This window comes from Pogonomyrmex barbatus, unplaced genomic scaffold (genome assembly GCF_055798465.1).
Source record: "Pogonomyrmex barbatus isolate J1 unplaced genomic scaffold, ASM5579846v1 scaffold6, whole genome shotgun sequence".
Classification (NCBI taxonomy): domain Eukaryota; kingdom Metazoa; phylum Arthropoda; class Insecta; order Hymenoptera; family Formicidae; genus Pogonomyrmex; species Pogonomyrmex barbatus.
Genome location: NW_028297160.1, coordinates 5,574,767 through 5,592,024, shown reverse-complemented (window position 1 = coordinate 5,592,024; position 17,258 = coordinate 5,574,767). Strand labels below are relative to the sequence as shown.

Here is a 17,258-nt window from a genome sequence, read left to right as displayed (position 1 = left end):
CATCCGTGTCGCTCACGGAAAATCGCTGACGGCACCTGATCGCGGTACGTGTAGGAACGTGTACTTTATTATTACCTTTCAGCGCCTTCCGCGCGGAGGAGGCGCTTACGCGCAGCTACCAGCCCGGCGCGATCAACTCTGACAACGCGCCGCGCCGCGCGATCGGTGTCAATCCATTTCTCACTCGTCTCCGCGACCGCTTATCACGCTTATACGCCCGGTATCCACGGCATCAATAATAATAAAAGCATCGTGGGATATCGCGCGCGTCTCGTATGACGCTCCGCGGGAAGCCTTCCGCCGCGTTTCCCACCTACGCTCCTCTAACGCAAAGCGGGGTGAGACCGAAGGAGATAGTAGCGGAACGAGGGTGGAGAAAGAGACGGAGAGAGACGAAGGGACAATAGGAAACCGAGAGAGAAAGAGGGAGAGAATGTATACGTACACATGCGTGTGTGTGTGTGTGTGTGTGTGTGTGTGTGTGTGTGTGTGTGCGCGCGCGCGCGCGCGCGTGTGCGTATGTGTGCGAGAGAGAGAGAGAGAGAGAGAGAGAGAGAGAGAGAGAGAGAGAGAGAGAGAGAGAGAGAGAGAGAGAGAGAGAGAGAGAGAGAGAGAGAGACAGAGAGAAAGGAGCAGCCTGGTGGATGATCCCGCCTCTAAGGAGCCGCTCCGTGTCGGAGAGCCCGTGTTCGGGGGCGAGAGCGGGAATCTACCCCATGTCCTCTTCTCCCTCTCCGCGTTCTCCACCCTCGTCATTCACCCTCACCTCTCCGTCTCACCGTCTCCCTCTCGCGCGGCTCGCTTTTTCCCCCCCGCGGAGGACGTACCGGCGCAGGCTCCGATACAGCCAATCGTCGGACCGCGACTGATAACGACGCTGCCAAATGTGCGTCCGTCGTACCGCGGCCGAGTCCGCTACGGTGGTCCACGCGCGCCGACAAACTCTCGGGATATCCCCGCGAGCGAGCAAGCGAGTGAGCGAGCGAGCGAACGAGTGATCGAACCGAGTCGCCGATCTGGTAATCCCCGCGGAGATATCTACGCTCCGGCGCGAGTACCGTGCATCCACCCTTCTTCAGCGCGTTGCACCCCCTTATCGTGGTTCTCAGTGTCGATTCCTTAGTCAACGATCTCGATTTTTTTTTCGGAGTCTCCAGCCTCTACGGAGCAAGCCACAGTGAGCATTCAAAGTGAACGTGAAGACATTCGGACGATCTTGAGAGATTTCGGGAAGCTATTGTCGAATTGGAGACAAAACGCGAGAAATCGGTCCATCGAGGTATCGGTCGACCGTCGGCGAGATCGAGGGAGATAACTCGGGGGGGATCGAACTGGATCTGATAGTGCTGGAAAAGACACCACGTAGGCCCCCGCACTGACGGTAAGCGTCATGACGTTTCGTTTTTCCGGTGTGGATCGAGGCGGTTTTTTTACGGGGAGAAATTCGGGAAAGAACATCCCGAGAGAGGAAACCAAAGATTGTCGGTCGCGCGCTTCCGTCGCGCCGGTGTCTCTCGCCGATGGAACAATATCGATAACGCCGAAAGCGACCGCGATCATTTTGCATTGTTTATACGCGAATTTATGGCAATTTTACGAGCTTTTTCTTCGATATTTGCCATCTATCTATTTATTTTCTAATTTGTTCAATTGATTGATCTATCATAATGTGCTAAATTCTGACATACAGTAGTTCTTGTACCAATAATAAAAATAAATCTCTTTCTATGTTATTCACAATATTATTTAATTATTTTTTCATATTAAATAATTATTCGGATTTTTCATATTAAATAATTATTCGGACAATTTAGATCTTATTCTTTTTTTACATTTCTAATCGCAGATTTTTAAATAAAACAAAGTAGAAATAGAAAAAATTGTTTACTTATATATTCGTTCATTCGGTCTTTTAAAGCATCTTCTTGCTTTCATTGTATATATTCATATTCATTGAAATAATAAAAATTATATTATAATGAGAAATATAATTAATTTTGCAAATAAAATATATTAAAAACTTTTATTTCTTGTCATATTAATTTTCCAGGATGTTTAGTTAAGAAAGATTTGTAGAATGGAATTTATTTACACTTCTAGCATTTACAGCTAAAGAAGGGGACTTAGTTTATATTTATATCTAACACATTCATTCTTCATACCTTTACGATACTCCTATATATATATATATATATACCATACAAAAAAACAATCTGACCGTAATAACAATAACAAACTTTAGCTATACTAGTTAGCTAAACATATCATTCTTAAATATTTTACTCCTCTCTATTCTATTCCTGTTCCCTTATTTTATACCTCACCCTTTACCACCCTAATTTAAAAAAAATGTATCAAAATTTAACTAATTTGAGATGAAAATTAATATTCACATTTATTTTACAATTACTTTCTTTCTCATATTAGAATCCAAACTTCCTCTCCTTATTCGCGTACTAATTTCAGAAAATAATTGAAGAAAACAAGATAATTGACTACACAGAGACAAATAGCAATATCGAGCAAACATTTTGTAATAAACTTTGTTCTAAAATCCTGAAACAGCGTGAATGTTTCACGATTAAGATATTAAAAATATTAAATGTTTGCAAAATGCGTGTAAACTAGTTAGGATCTAATAGATGCCGGCGCGAGAATGAAATTTGTACGAGCGGAAGCACTTCGTCGTCGCCGGGACGTGGTCCTATAATTCCGTTCGCGAAGCCTTACGCATGACGCGTCTCCGCGTCTGTCGCCACGCACGTTTTACGGACTAAACGGCGGGCGCACGCATTGACCGACGCGAAATTACCGCGCGAAATTACCGCGCGTGTCCACCGACCGCTACGTCGTCCCCTTGCTTTAGCGCGTTACGCACCGCGACTGCCGTTTCACATCTCCTTTTTCCTCTCTCCTTCAGAAAAATTTTTCATTCTCATGCGAGGAAAAACGCGGTCTCGCACGCACACCGCTCACAGCCGGCACGTTTTCGCTGAGAAAATGACGTAATGATTCGATACAATTCGGATAACCGCAAAACTATTTGCAACAACAATCTTATTGTGCGATTGACAAATGTAATCCTTTAAGCCTATTATTTCATTCATGTCTATCAAACACATTATAAAATTATTTATAAAGGATGATGGTTCTACATTTCCTGTTTCTATGTGATTTTTTTGTACGATATTAAAAACATGAATTTATAATAATTAAAATAATTTTGTGATATAAAAAATTATTATTTAATTGTTGCACTTCATTTTTACTCTCCAAAATTTTCCACAGTACAGAAAAAAAGAAAGAAAAGAAAACAGTATCATAGAAAACAGTACCATAACATATTGTAACAAATTTTAATTTTATTTCATCTAAGAAATTACAATCTTTCATCATATATAATTTTGTAAAAATAATTATCTGTTTCTTAGTCCTCGTATTCTGTTTTTATATTTGATTTTGAACTCGCATCGCATTTTTCGCTTCGTCTTGTGACACGGACATCTCTCATAACCGATTTTAATTTATTGACGAGGATTTCCTCGAGGAAGAATAAAGCGTCGCTGCGCGATTCATGTGACATCAGGAGGCGTTTTCCCGGTGGATTCGGGCGGCTTTTTCTCCCTCTCGCGTGCAATCGCGCATCCGCGACGGTGCGTTTAAACGATATGTGTGTGTGTAGACACACACACACACACACACACACACATATATATATATATATATATATATATATATACATATATATGCGAGACGGGAGTTTAGACGAGGTAGGCAGAGGGGTTTCCGGCGAGCGTTAACAGAGTAACAGAGTGATGTAATGAGGCCCGGAAGCAGGCAATTTGCTGCCCGCGGCGGCCGCAGTTGCGCGAGACAACCTGCCCGGAGTACCTTCTTCTTGATACCGCGGTCCAGTCGCCTCCAGTATCGGACATACCCGATTGATAAACTCGCGGAAAGTGGTGTTGAGAGAAAGCGAGAATAGGGGAAGAAAATATTGCGCCGGTGGCCGCGCGCGAGTGCGTGTAAAGAGAAATCGTCAGCGCGCGTCGAGAAGAACGTAATTATCTTGTATGATGTACGCGCGGCCCGTTGGCACAACGTTGTTTTGTTCGATATAATGAGTGTGAATTATACGCGACAATGGACGTTGCACAATTGGCGTAAGGTGCAGTTTTCTGAATCTACGGAATCGGAGATTTTAAATTTATATCGATATTACGTTGTTTCTAATTTTTGTTAAACTCTAATGCCTAACTCGAAAAGAGCGATGTAGCGATGTAGCGAAATATTTTTTTTTAATTTTCATGTTGTTCTAATTTCTTTCCCTTGGGGAAAGCTATCTTAGTTAAAATTAATTAAAGCTCAAATTTATTATATTACTCTTGAAATATACGATACTTTCATTAGCGCATCATTAATTATAAATCGCAGTGAAAATTTAATAACATAGAGATTAAAGTTGACTGAGAACGCGACACTGTTTGGTGAACGAAATAGATTCTCGATAGCGTAAAAATGGCGACCGCCCGAGCGGTCCGCGGACTACGGTATCCCTGACGATCGATCGCTCGATTCGGCTTTTAAACTGTCAGACAGAACTGTAAAGACAATCCGGCTGCGCGCTCATCGTGCCGCGGAACAGCGTGACTATGTGACAGTTTTGTGATTAGATTGACCTCAATACGTGCTGGACATCCGGATGTACCCACGAGAGTGCTTTTATCCTTAACCATCCCGATCGAACGTCAGCGAACGTTTCGCGATAGTGACTTCGAGACTGAAAAAAGATTTCTCGCCTTCCGGACTATTTCTGGTAGATGATCCAAGTGAAAAAGTGACATTTAAGCGACGATCAACGTACCGACAGTGAAACGTGTGCAGATTCATCGCGAAAATTGTCTCGGTGATCGAAGGTAAACAAAAGAAAACCGAAACTAATTAAGTACGAAAAAAGTTTTTAAGATTAAAAGATAAAATCATCCACCAAAAAAATTTTACACATTTCTGATATTTCTAACAAAAATTGACTTGTTTATAATAGGAATAATACGAATCACTGACTTATTACAAACTTTCTGCCAAATAAAATTTTACATATAATTAGTTTTATAAAAATCTACAAAATATTCACAGAAGTATTCACAATTTAAATTATAAATACCAAAAAATGGAAAGGTGTCTGAATATAATTCAGCCAAGTTCAAATGTTATTTCAATACTTCAATGCTTTTTATATAATACGCATATAAATTAATCTACTTTTAGTGAGAAAGTGATAACGCTAGATAAATGTGTATTTAACTTTCTATTAATAAACTTAAGGTCAAATAAGAAAGTCGGTCGATAGTTCGTGTACAAGCACATTACGAATAGTTGAAAATAAATATCTACGTAATATTCATACATTAATATCAGCTCGCATGATAATTTCTCGATCTACGTACATTTCCTCTGAAGTTTAAAAATAGAACGAGAGGAATCTCACGTGTTCGCGCGATTCGCACGTGGATCGACCAAGCAACATCAAGCGGCATCATTTCGTTTGAATAATGATTTATGTAATACGGGAAGGGATAGCGGAAGCGGCAGATTTTCAAGATTAGACGGAAGCGAATAACTCGCGATAAACGACAAGCTTCAATATTATAGGTGGCCTCTTATCTCGGCGCTCTCCGCGTTGCGGAATTGCGGGGAGATACGATCACAACGGGCCTCATGCAAATTCGATTGTGGATCGCTTTCGCAATTTTGACGATCGTAAGTTCGAGGCCGTGTCGTCGATGAAATGTAGATGATAGGCATCCCGACGTGCTTTCTAGATTACGCGACTTCGATTAGGAGGCTTTTCGTTGTTACGTGCACGATAGTTCGCCGATATCTCCTGAACGTATGTTTTTAATATTTGTGCCTGTCTTCATCGAAATATCTCGAAGAAAGCGATAAAGAACATCGTATTTAATATACATATAACGACGATGTAGTAAATACGCGAAATATATGAATATCAAGATAAAAAGCATAAAATTATAAACGAAACTCATTTTTTCTATTTGCATTCTTGTAAATTAGATTCCAAAAATTATTTTACAAATTTAATAATTTCATAATTTGATCGCGGATAATTCCGTAGATCAATTTTTGTTAGAATATCTATGTTTAATTGAAGTAATATAGAATTTGCGATTAGAGAAGAAAAATAGTTTAACGTCTATGAAATAATAATTTTTATGGATTAATAATGCATTCGATGTGACCTTTTATTCTCCACTAATAGATATCGCACCCAAAATGATGAATAAGAATGCTAATGTAATAAACGCTTCCCTGATGGTGTGCAGCTTTGGTTGATTCATGGCCAGCTGCAACCGAAGGTAGACGTATATACCTGCCTATTAAGTGTTATTTTGACCGGTTAACTCAGAAACACGCGTACGAGATATAAATGATCCAATGGTAAAGGCGTAAAAAATTGATTGTATAATAGAACCTTTATCTTATCTCTTACGAAATACGATCCCAAAAACGTATTACGTTTTACCGATTTAATGATAAGCGATTTAATCAGTGATTAGTAGAGGCAATAGTCTCGAAATAATTGAGACCGGCTAATGTTAGGTATCATTAATTTAAGTAAAACATTTTCAAACTGTTTGCTTTAAATTATATTAATGAGAAAATTAATCAAAAGTAAGAAATAATCAAATATTATATAACGTTGATTTCGGAAAGAAGAGTCGGAATACAGTAAAGAGTTCAAATGCGGTTCAAATATGATTGACTGCAATATTTATCACGTCAAGATTATTAAATGAAAAATATTTACGCATATAATACGATAATCTATTTTAATTCGATCCTTGCCTTTGCCGGATGTTTCAAGGGTCCTTTAATAATTCCAACTGCGGTATCTGCATGAGCATGAGTGCTGTCAGCCTAAAGTAACGTAGACTTGCTCTTCATTCGACCCTGCATTACATTTTAACCATTAGCTATCCATTTTAATAGCTCTAAAGGATTTAATAAAACTTCTTGGACAAAGCCAATACGTGGATAACAGAATCAACTTTTTCGATTTTAACTTTGCGCTAATAAAATGCCGGCTTGTTACTGACAGTTACCATTGGATGATCCGTACAACGACGTGAACCGTATTTCTGAGAGTTGCAATGTTAATATTCAGCAGGAAGTACTCAATTGAACGAAACGGAGTCAACGTCGACGTACAGATGTTTCTCATTGAGACTTCTTTCTAATATGTAACTGAATCAGTAAATGAAGAGAGAAAGAAAGAGATTAGAGATTACCCAATTTTACATTTCTCCGGGTCACAAAAATACATCCAAAAATAATAAAAAAGAAAAGATTTTATTCGCGTATTTCTATTTAAGAACTTCTTACCGAGTCGAAGATGACTTACGCTACCAATTAAAATCTACCCCTGCACGACGAGTTGTTCCCGATAATTGCGACTCTCTTTACCGTTCACGAAAGAAAAAAAAAAAAACCTAAATTGCAGGGGCTCTTTGGTGATGTACGACAGCGCTAGCTGTTCGTACGCAGGTGCGCTCGAATTAAAGGGAGCCTCCGGGGCCGGAGCCGCGGCCGCGGCCGCCGCCGGTGTAACCGCGGCCGGCGTCAAGCAGGAGAACTGGCCGTATCGCGGCCTCACCTGCGGCAGCACCTTTCAACGACTCAAGGAAAGCGTCGACAAGGCGAAGCAGGCCCTCGCCGATCGCAGTGGTTACCTGGCGGGTGCGTTTTCGCCGCCTCCACGCGCCAACCCGTCCGCCATTTCGCCCACCGCCTCCATCACCGGTAAGCGAGTCTTCTCTTATTACTTCACATTATTTCTCGGTCCTTCCTCGGTCCTCCATCGATAGTAAATATCCTTAAGCTTTTATATAAAAGGAACTGGCATTTAATATAATTTAAATATTTTCATGTGTTGCAATTATTTATGTAAGATGAAACGAACGTAGGATAAAATATAATTCAACTGAAGAAGGTAAATTTTTCCTGAAAGAATAAATTTTAAATTATAATATAACATTTTCTCAAAGCTCGTTTCTCGGAAAAATAGAGTTGAAAAATTCATCTTGACATCACATACGTACATCTTGACTAACACATACGTTTGTTTATTGCTCATTATTTCCGCTACGGAGATTCGTTATTAGAGCATGACTCTCCGTAGCATATATTATTATCTTCTTTTCTATTAATTTTTTTTAAAGAAGAAAATCACAAATTGGTTTATTCTTAACTTTGTCGATGGAAGATGCTCAGTTTCTTTTAAATGTGAAAATAAAAATATTAATATGAGACTTGTCATTTCTTTGGCGTCAAGCGGGAAGCAGGCAGGTGCAAGATATGCACGAAAGTGTAACTCATTGCATGGCGATGCGAAATAGTTGTTGCCGTAACGCCGAGCGTAAAGTCACGCACAAACGTGTGTGTGGAAAGACACGCAACCTGATTACGCGCAAGTTTATCCCGGCATAAGTGCCGCGGAGATACCATCGATCGGTTTTAATATACGCCGTGATGACGTAATGCGATTAATGAGAGCAAAAGCCTTACTATTTTCCCACAACGATAACGGCAATGGAGCATACGACATTAAGATTTTGCCATGAGTCGTGAACGCATTGTCACGATTAGTTTGCGTGACATAAAGGTGTCTAACGTACGTATATTTCATTTTCACACATAATTATTTTTGGATTCAATTTTATATTTTCTCTTTGTAAAACTGTAGATTATTATATATGGAAAGAAGACAGTTTTGATGAAGTATCTGAAAACTTGGCGAGATACAGATCTAAAAATAATTTTGCTGAACCATCAAAATAATTATGCAGGACGCTGAAGCACAATGATAACATTGCAAAATTTTTTATATTTTAGTAACCAATTTGAACGTTTTACACAATTATTTTGTACCAACAAAATTATCTTCAGATCTATTCAAACTTTTAAATATTCGTATAATCTCGTGATAAGTAAAATCTCATATAATAAGACAAATAAATTTTAATTAAACGTTATCACAAATTTTCTTTTACTTTTTGATATATCGGGTATTATAAAAAAAACTGCAATGTCTGTGATATCTTGAAAAATTGCTGCAATTTTATTTCCCTCTTATTTCCTCTATGAAGATCAGAGAAACCTTCAGGCAATCTAATTTGCAATATAAAGACCGGGTTAATTAGCTCGTCACTATTTCCTCAAGTAGTATCAAGTTTATATTGAAAATGCAACGCGGCGTCTCGTCTTTGATAACAGTGCGGTTATCTCTTTCCGAAATCGTTAAGAACCGGTAAAGATGAACGTCATACTGCGATGTTTCTCCCGTGCCAAGAGAAACGCGAAAAAAAAAACCGGGGCAACGGTCTCGCGCGCAATAATTTGTCATCCGGCAGTAGCAGCAGCCGGCGGGCGGCGGGCTGACTGTTGCTCTTCGTTGTCGCCGATTTCCGATTGCTTTTTTAAAGCGCCGGTCGCCGAGGACATTAATTACCCCGCCAGTGTAAATCACGTTATCTACCGCCTACGCCGCGCCGAGGGCCGCGAGGAGACGGCGGAACGGAAGGGGAGAACGACGGAGGAGGAGGAGGAGGAGAAGGAGAATGAGGAGAACGAGGAAATGGTGGAGAGGATCGGGGAGGTGTTCGAATACGGCGGAGGTCGTGTTGCACGATGCGATGGTGTTGCATCGCTGCCAGCCGAGCAAAATGCCCGTCGACTGCTCTCCACGGCCGCAGCAATATCCTGCTCGCCGTTCCCGAAATTTATCGGCGACTCGCCCGAAACTTTCGTCTCGCCCGGTAGCTGCGTTTAACGGCGCGACGCGGTCGCCCGCATTTACCTAGGCGATCGATCGATCTCCCTCTTCCCTCCCCCTCCCCCCACGCCTCTCCTGGATCGCGCGCGAATTCTGATCGGGGATGGCTAGTCGCGCGCTCGGTTTTTCACTCACACCCCCGTAACACGTTTTTCGTCCTGGCCGCTGATTAATTCATCTCGCGCCGCGACAGCAAGGTCACCAAAATAACCGGCTGAGATAATGTTGTATTATTCAATAACGCCGTGCAATACGTGATCCATGTCGTCACGAAGCGATAGCCATTAATTTCTGAAATGACACCCCCAATATTCTTTCGGTCGGAATATTTGGTTACGATCAAAACAGTTATGAGATTTAAAGAGATCAAAGCTAATCCGCTAAATGTTTAATTGATGAGATCATCGTATTCTAGTTTTGCTAATTGTTTAGCTTACACTTTGCCTTTTTAAATTGCATTTCAAGACATAATAAAAACATCGAATGATATATTGCCGCCCTCTCACTGTCATTAGTGAAATCAATTTTAAATAATCAAATTTTCGAAAATTTTAAGATTATTATTTAAGCTAGCTTTATATATATATATATATATATATATATATATGCAGATTAAGAACAATTTTGCAAATCATTAATATACTGTACTATGCATCATATACAAACATGAACACAGAATAATTTATATATCTCACAATTAAATATTATTTATAAGATAAGTAGATCGTAATTCGACATTGGAGATATTTTATTCTTATCATAACTCATCATAACTCTCAAATTTTTTTTATTTTCCTTGTTTTTTTCTATATGACAATCATCCACTTAATGACAACATTGTATTCAATCGTACGTTACCCTGTCTTCCTGCACGTTCATTCAACTTAAGGGAAATCTTTAGTCATGTCTGTATTTCAAAGGACCGTCTCAAAATTTTGACGGGACTCGTAGGGTTCGAGACAAGATGGTGGGTCGATGATGGCGGCGGGTAGTTGCGAAAATGTAGAATGACGAGGGAGGAGCGGTTACAGGGTTAGCCGGGAGCGTATCCATGACGACCGACCGCCCCACGTACCCTCCGAGATCCCGGATGCTCCCCTCGGCATCCCAGCATCCCTCCCTGTCCTCCCCCTTTCTCGCTTACTCCCTTCTCGCTCACTTCGACCGCCACCCCGCGGTTCTCTCCCTGCGTTTTGCCATCCCGGGCAACCCTCTATCTTCCTCTACGGCCACCGGGCTTACTCTATCTTCTCCTATCTGCGGCCCGCTCCGGTGAATGCACGGCTACTTAGATTTTAAGTCGGGCCATTTCGTGTCGTGTACCTATACCTAACCCGGCTATAATTCTCGCTAGATACCAGACATGCCGACAAAGGAGCTGGATTCTCCGCGAAATTTCGACCCTCGCTCCCACGCGCGACGGAATTTCGATGTGAACGCGAAGCACAAATTTCGCGAGACACAAAAGCCTCTCTGGAATTAAAACCGTCGACTTCGCTAAACTCGCGGTACGTCGCATGATGTATTCTGACGTCGTATTTTATCCGCACGATAATTCTCCGCTAATGGAATGTCGAGTTGAAGACAGCGAACTTGGCCATTAAACTTAATACCGCGCGGATCAATCCTCGAAAAATGAAATAATGAATGAACTTGAACACAAGTTAATATTCTTATACAGTATGACAATTTCTGAATTAAATATTGAGTTGGAAAGAACAAATAGATTTGGAAAAGCATTGACGAATGTTGAGACTGTTGGTCGTGAATACTTTCCCTAAAAAATTCGTATCTTTAATATAAATCTTATACTTGTATCTAATATTAAGCTTATATTAATTAATATCTTATTGGTAAAAGAGAAGATAAAGGAAGAGTATGCAATTTATTTTTTACATTAACACGACTTAATATTTATACACGTACTTTTATATATATATATATATATATATATTAACAATATTTATAAAAAATTATTTTAATTAGAATCTTATATCTTATCTTTATAATTATTTTTCGTAGGGTTGCAAAAATTGCAACTAATCAAAAATTTATTTCCGCATGGAAAAATATTTACAGAGATACGATTGCATTGAAATGATGAAAATGTAAATGTTAAGTACAAATATTTTCTACGTTTATTTCTTTTAACTTCTGTTGTCATGTAATCTGCACTAGCACCAACAGGGTTGAAGGGCAACGGAAGTGTCGGTCATTGTGTCAGCATGTCTCAGGGTAATGCATGTATTTAATGTTTGTCGGTCGAGCACCATCCCTCGGGTGGCTTGTTTGCACACGTAATTGATGTTTGACAAGACGAGGTGACACGCGTGCCGACATCGTGTTTGTCAATGCACACGCGTTAACCTTTTTAACATGAATAATAAACGACGCACTTAGGGACGCACATCTATTTCATCTAGTCTCTCTAATTTAATAGATGTGAATTTAATTCACCATAAACGATCGAAATCTTACCGATTCGAGTGCGATAGAATTTTAATTTTCGATTTTTTATCTTGAAATATTTAGTCGCATCTAATCAAGAACATTAAATTTGAATACAAAATGGAGAAATTAGAAATGCTTAGTAATCACAACGCATATACTAAATAAGATACATAAAAACGATGTTTTTTATAATATTAGCTTATGATAATATTTCAAAGAAAAAAAAAATTTGCGATTGATTCTGTAGTTGACAATTACACTTAAATTTTTAATTAATTTTTTACGGAATATACGGCCATTCTGCAACATTGTTAAAAATCAAAGTGACGATCTTCTTAACCTTGACACTTCAGCATCCCTTAACGGGGAGGAGTTCTAAATGACGATACTTCATATCGTACGTATGGGTGTAATGTTGCCTCTCATCTATCTAATTGCACGGAATATATTGAGAGAACGTTCTAAACGATGGTACATGAAAGAGAGCTCCCATTCCATCTATATCTACTCCTTACTATAGAAATTTACTCGTCTACAGAGAACAGAAATTGTTTCTTACTATTCTCATTTATATTCAGTACTTACGTTTAAATGCAAAGTTTAAACGTAAAATAAATTAAATTTTTAACTCTATAACAGTTTCATATAAAATGAAAGAAAGAAAAAAAACCAGAATATTGTATGTTAAAGTTTAATAATTTTTGCACTAACAAAAATTGAAAACGGTAAGTTATTTGTGAATACATTATATAATATTTTTTTATGTTTTTCTAAATTAAAAATCTCTAATTAATCTTTTGACAATAGATATTTTTTATTTATATTTTACATAAAGAAACAAAAGGTATATTTGTAAAATAAATACATACCAAAAAAATTAATTCTCCTTTGTCAATGATATAAGAGTATAAAGAATTTCGCACAGGAGATTAATTTCAGAACATCTGATGTGTAGATGTGACTTAGCGTCAAAGAAGGGAGGATCACAGTGACCGAGACGCGTTGATAATTGCCGGTATCGGTTAACCCAGGGGGTGGTTATGGGTCTTGAACACCCTACGCCGGCACTATGATCTGTCAGCCCCCTCGGTTCTCTCTACGCGTGATCCCTTTTGCCCTTTATCCATGAACCTCCGCGAGCCCCTTCGCTTCCGCTACCAGCGGCACCGGTAACTGCGACTAGTCCACCCTCGTTCCCAGCATTCGGGGGTCTCTGACTAAGGGTCAGAGAATCGTTACTGTCTCGCTTTTAAAAAATGGAAAGAATACATTAAGAACCCTCAGACATGAGACGAGACTTGACTTCCGTCCTTGTGCAAGATTTTTCCTTGAACCGAGCGCAACTCCTACTCACGGAGTAATTGGGCATACTAATAATGTGCGGATTTTTACTTTATTAATGGAAGTTAATTCACACACAAGAATACTTTAAGAATATTAATCATTCGAATTAAATAATACAATTTTTTTATAAATATTTTTTTATAGTATTTCGTATATTTATTTTTGTCTAATCTAATCTAATTAAACTTTTTAACATTTGTTTTCTATTATATATTTCTTGTGCAAAATAATTTTTAATTTTGCATTTTATTCTGATTTTCTCAACAATTATATCTAAAATACAATACATAAATATCAAGTTATTAAATATTAATTTCTTGTATATTATTTATTTATTTCTTCTCTCTCTCTCTCTCTTTCTCTCTCATTAATATTGTGCAATCTAATTCTAATCAATATTCATGATATTTTAATCATGTTTCTATTTTCAAGATTAACCTTTAACATTTTACTTATTGCATTTTGGTCAATATAGGACAATTTTATTTAGAAAGAGCTACGTTTTTATAATTCATCAATATTAAATGCATGTAGTTGATATATAATAGTATTCTCGCGAGTTTATCCCTCTGTCATCATTTCTATTTTTCTCCCTTCCTTCTCTTTCTTTCTTTCTCTCTCTCTCTCTCTCTCTCTCTCTCTCTCTCTCTCTCTCTCTCACACACACATTCTCATTTTGTGTCGTTCAGGTCGATCGCGCACGGCCGATTTTGGTATCCCCGCAGGGTTCCGTCTTTCTGCTCGCACAATTCTCCTACGGCTCGTTGCAAGCCCCGTGACTAATCATGATAGTTCCGCCCGGGAACGGCGGGGACACACGACTCTCGGTTCCGGTTCCGGCGCGTGCTGTCACCCCCTCCGGGACCCTCTCCATTCCAGAGTTGAGCGCCTGGCCGCTACCCCCGAGCGCCGCTGGCAAGCCGCCCTCCCGCGCAATTATTGCGCTTCGCAACAAAGAACGCAGCGCGCGGCTTCGAAGGACCAGGTTGCTCCTGCCGCTGCCTTATCTTCGCTGCGGAACCCTCCGTTCGATTCTCTCGCTTCGCGAGTTCTTTCTCGCTTTTGTTCCTGGTATTCAAACGGTCGTGTTTGACGATCACGTTTCCACAACACGTAATGTGTGTAACGACCGAAACTTGTATTTAAAAATGGACAACGTGCGACAAAGAACTTTGTGCAAGAGATAATTGTTATCTCAGTCAATCCTGTTATTTTCAGGAGAATGCAAATTCACTCTTGATAAATACAAAAAGCTATTTGTGTACGATAAAAAAAAATTTTTAATCCAAATTTATCTCAATGCTCATTCGCTGTCACATATTAAAAAATGCTAAGGTATTAACGCACACGTGATCAAATTATACAATAATATTGTAATAACTGCGACCGTGTTGCCTGAAATGTAATTTACACAGAAGCAGCATTTGCGATAAACGGGAGATTAGTAATTCGGCTGATTTCTTCCGGGAGCTCCTAGATTTTCGGACGTCCGCTTCTTAGGGCCCTACAACGGTTGTACGCCATATCCTCGCCATATCTCCAATTCACGCGCGTTTCCAGCGTGTATTACCCGTATACGTCAAGGAGCAGCGAGGTCGCTTGTCGGCCCCACGAACGAATCATTATTCATTCTCGCGCGACCTATGGCCCACCCACCCGACGTCGTGAAATAACCTCGTTAAGCCACTAACTGCCGCGGCTGGTCTGGCTGGTGAGAGCGTGCTACCAGGAACATTACTAGTGAGAGGGGGAGGACATGAGAGGAAGCCGAAGAACGAGGAGGGAGGAGGAGTATGGAGGAACGAGAGTAAGAGCGAGACGGCAGCTACGTAAGTGCGAATATTAATGGGGGAGAATGGGAGAGAGTAGAGGAGAAGAAAGAGGCGAAGACGTGAGAAAGAGAAAGAAAAAAAAGCCATGGAGAAAGTTTCACCCCTCCGCGTGACTCGGCGGAAATTCGCGCGCGGGAGCGATCCGCCCTTGCGACGCGGTTTATTATGCGTTCGCACAAGAAGGGTGCATATATGTATGTACGTACATCGCGCACGATTTCGTAAATCCGGCCCTCGACAGATCGTATTACGCGATAAATTTTAATTCTCGCCCGTGATCGCCGCGCTTGCATGCCGCGGCGTTTTCTCGCGCCCCCGTAATGGACTTCGTTGATTGCATGATAAATACGGGGTGTCCTGGAGAACGTATGTAACAATAGGGCTAGTACTCGCTCTTATTAAATTCTGTGAAATCAAAACGTAAAATATAAAATTATTTACGGAATTACTAAAAGTTAAGAAATTTGTACAACTGACGATTAGATAATAAAATCCTAATGTTCGATTTAGTTGAATCAAAATTTACATTATAGTTTATATTTTAAATTGAGTCTTACCATTCAAGTAAAAAAGATAACTCAAACACTAAATTTTAATCACAAATTATAAACTTCGAAAATTAAATATTAAATTGTGTTCTATATAATTATAAAATTCAAAGAAATAAACAAGGAAAAACAAAAATTAATTGTTTTATTCGCTAGCTCATCTTGTTAACTCTAAGACTTATAAAACATCAACAATTAATTACAAGAATATAGTCAGACTTATTTTTATAAATTTTTTGGATAATTAAACACGGATTAATATGTGTGTGGATTATATCTTCTGTTACAAAAATCTTATCGCAATAAGATGTCGACAAACGATGACGCAAATGTTAACGATGATCGGTTAAAAAGATGACGATGGAAACACATTGGATACGAGCATCTGCAGCATGCCAGCATCTTCGGCAAAGCGGTTTCAAATCAATAGCGAAACGTTGTCTACTAACTACGTGCAAATTTCTCGTGCAGGTTTCTTCAACCCCCGAATAGATGGCACTGTATTGCGAAATCATCCCTTATTTTAGTTTGCCTAAAACGTGGCAGATGTCTCGCGCATTGTTTGAACCCCTTTAATTGAAAGATATTACTTGTATAATTATAGATATTTATTTGAATCGCGTATATAATTATTTACCATGATAATTATTGCGTCATTCTACATCCTGATAATCTAATTTTAAATTGTAATCGGTTTGCTTCACATAAAATATACAATTTCAGTGATGACTATAATGATGTATATTACAATTATTAATAAGCTTTTTTAATACCAACTAAAAATACGTATTTATAAATTTATAATTTATTTATTTAGATTCTTTTAAATCTTCAATTTTTAAGTAATTTTTAAGAAACGTGTAACTTTTAAATTTATAAATTTTTGGATTCTTTTTTTGAATTTTTTAAGAAGAGAAAAATTATATAAATGTTTTGTATTCTTTGTATTTTTCGATATTGAAGTATAAAATTTACATCTAAATTTACATCTACATTTCAATTTAAAAACCCAAAACTCAATTGCAATGTTCGCAAGTTATACGATCCTGTCTCACTTTTTTTATTTCTTTCAATTTTTGATTACCGTAAATCTCCGAAAAATATATTTTGCACATCACATTCGTTGCTAACTTTCCAAGTCCAGTTATAGTTATACGCAAGAACTCAGTACTTATCAGTATAATCTCTCGTCGGATTTCCTGGGAGCACTCAGGGCTTCCTAGGAACGTGGTA

The 17,258-nt window shown here is 39.0% G+C and overlaps 1 protein-coding gene across 7 annotated transcripts in view; it reads left to right on the top strand.

The window, feature by feature from the left end:
- Positions 1-1,028: 1,028 nt before the first annotated feature.
- Ets65A (DNA-binding protein D-ETS-3) overlaps positions 1,029-17,258 on the top strand; it is a 55,202-nt gene continuing 38,972 nt past the window's right edge. The window contains exons 1-4 of one of the 7 annotated variants that reach the window (XM_025217567.2): positions 1,029-1,381; positions 4,674-4,916; positions 6,278-6,374; positions 7,520-7,818. In XM_025217567.2, the coding sequence (XP_025073352.1) occupies positions 6,355-6,374; positions 7,520-7,818 (319 nt within the window). In that variant the 5' untranslated portion in view covers positions 1,029-1,381; positions 4,674-4,916; positions 6,278-6,354. Of the gene's footprint in view, positions 1,382-3,832; positions 4,917-6,277; positions 6,375-7,519; positions 7,819-17,258 lie in introns of those variants that run through there. The other 6 variants (XM_025217568.2, XM_089082762.1, XM_089082764.1 and 3 more) reach the window with 6 other exon arrangements.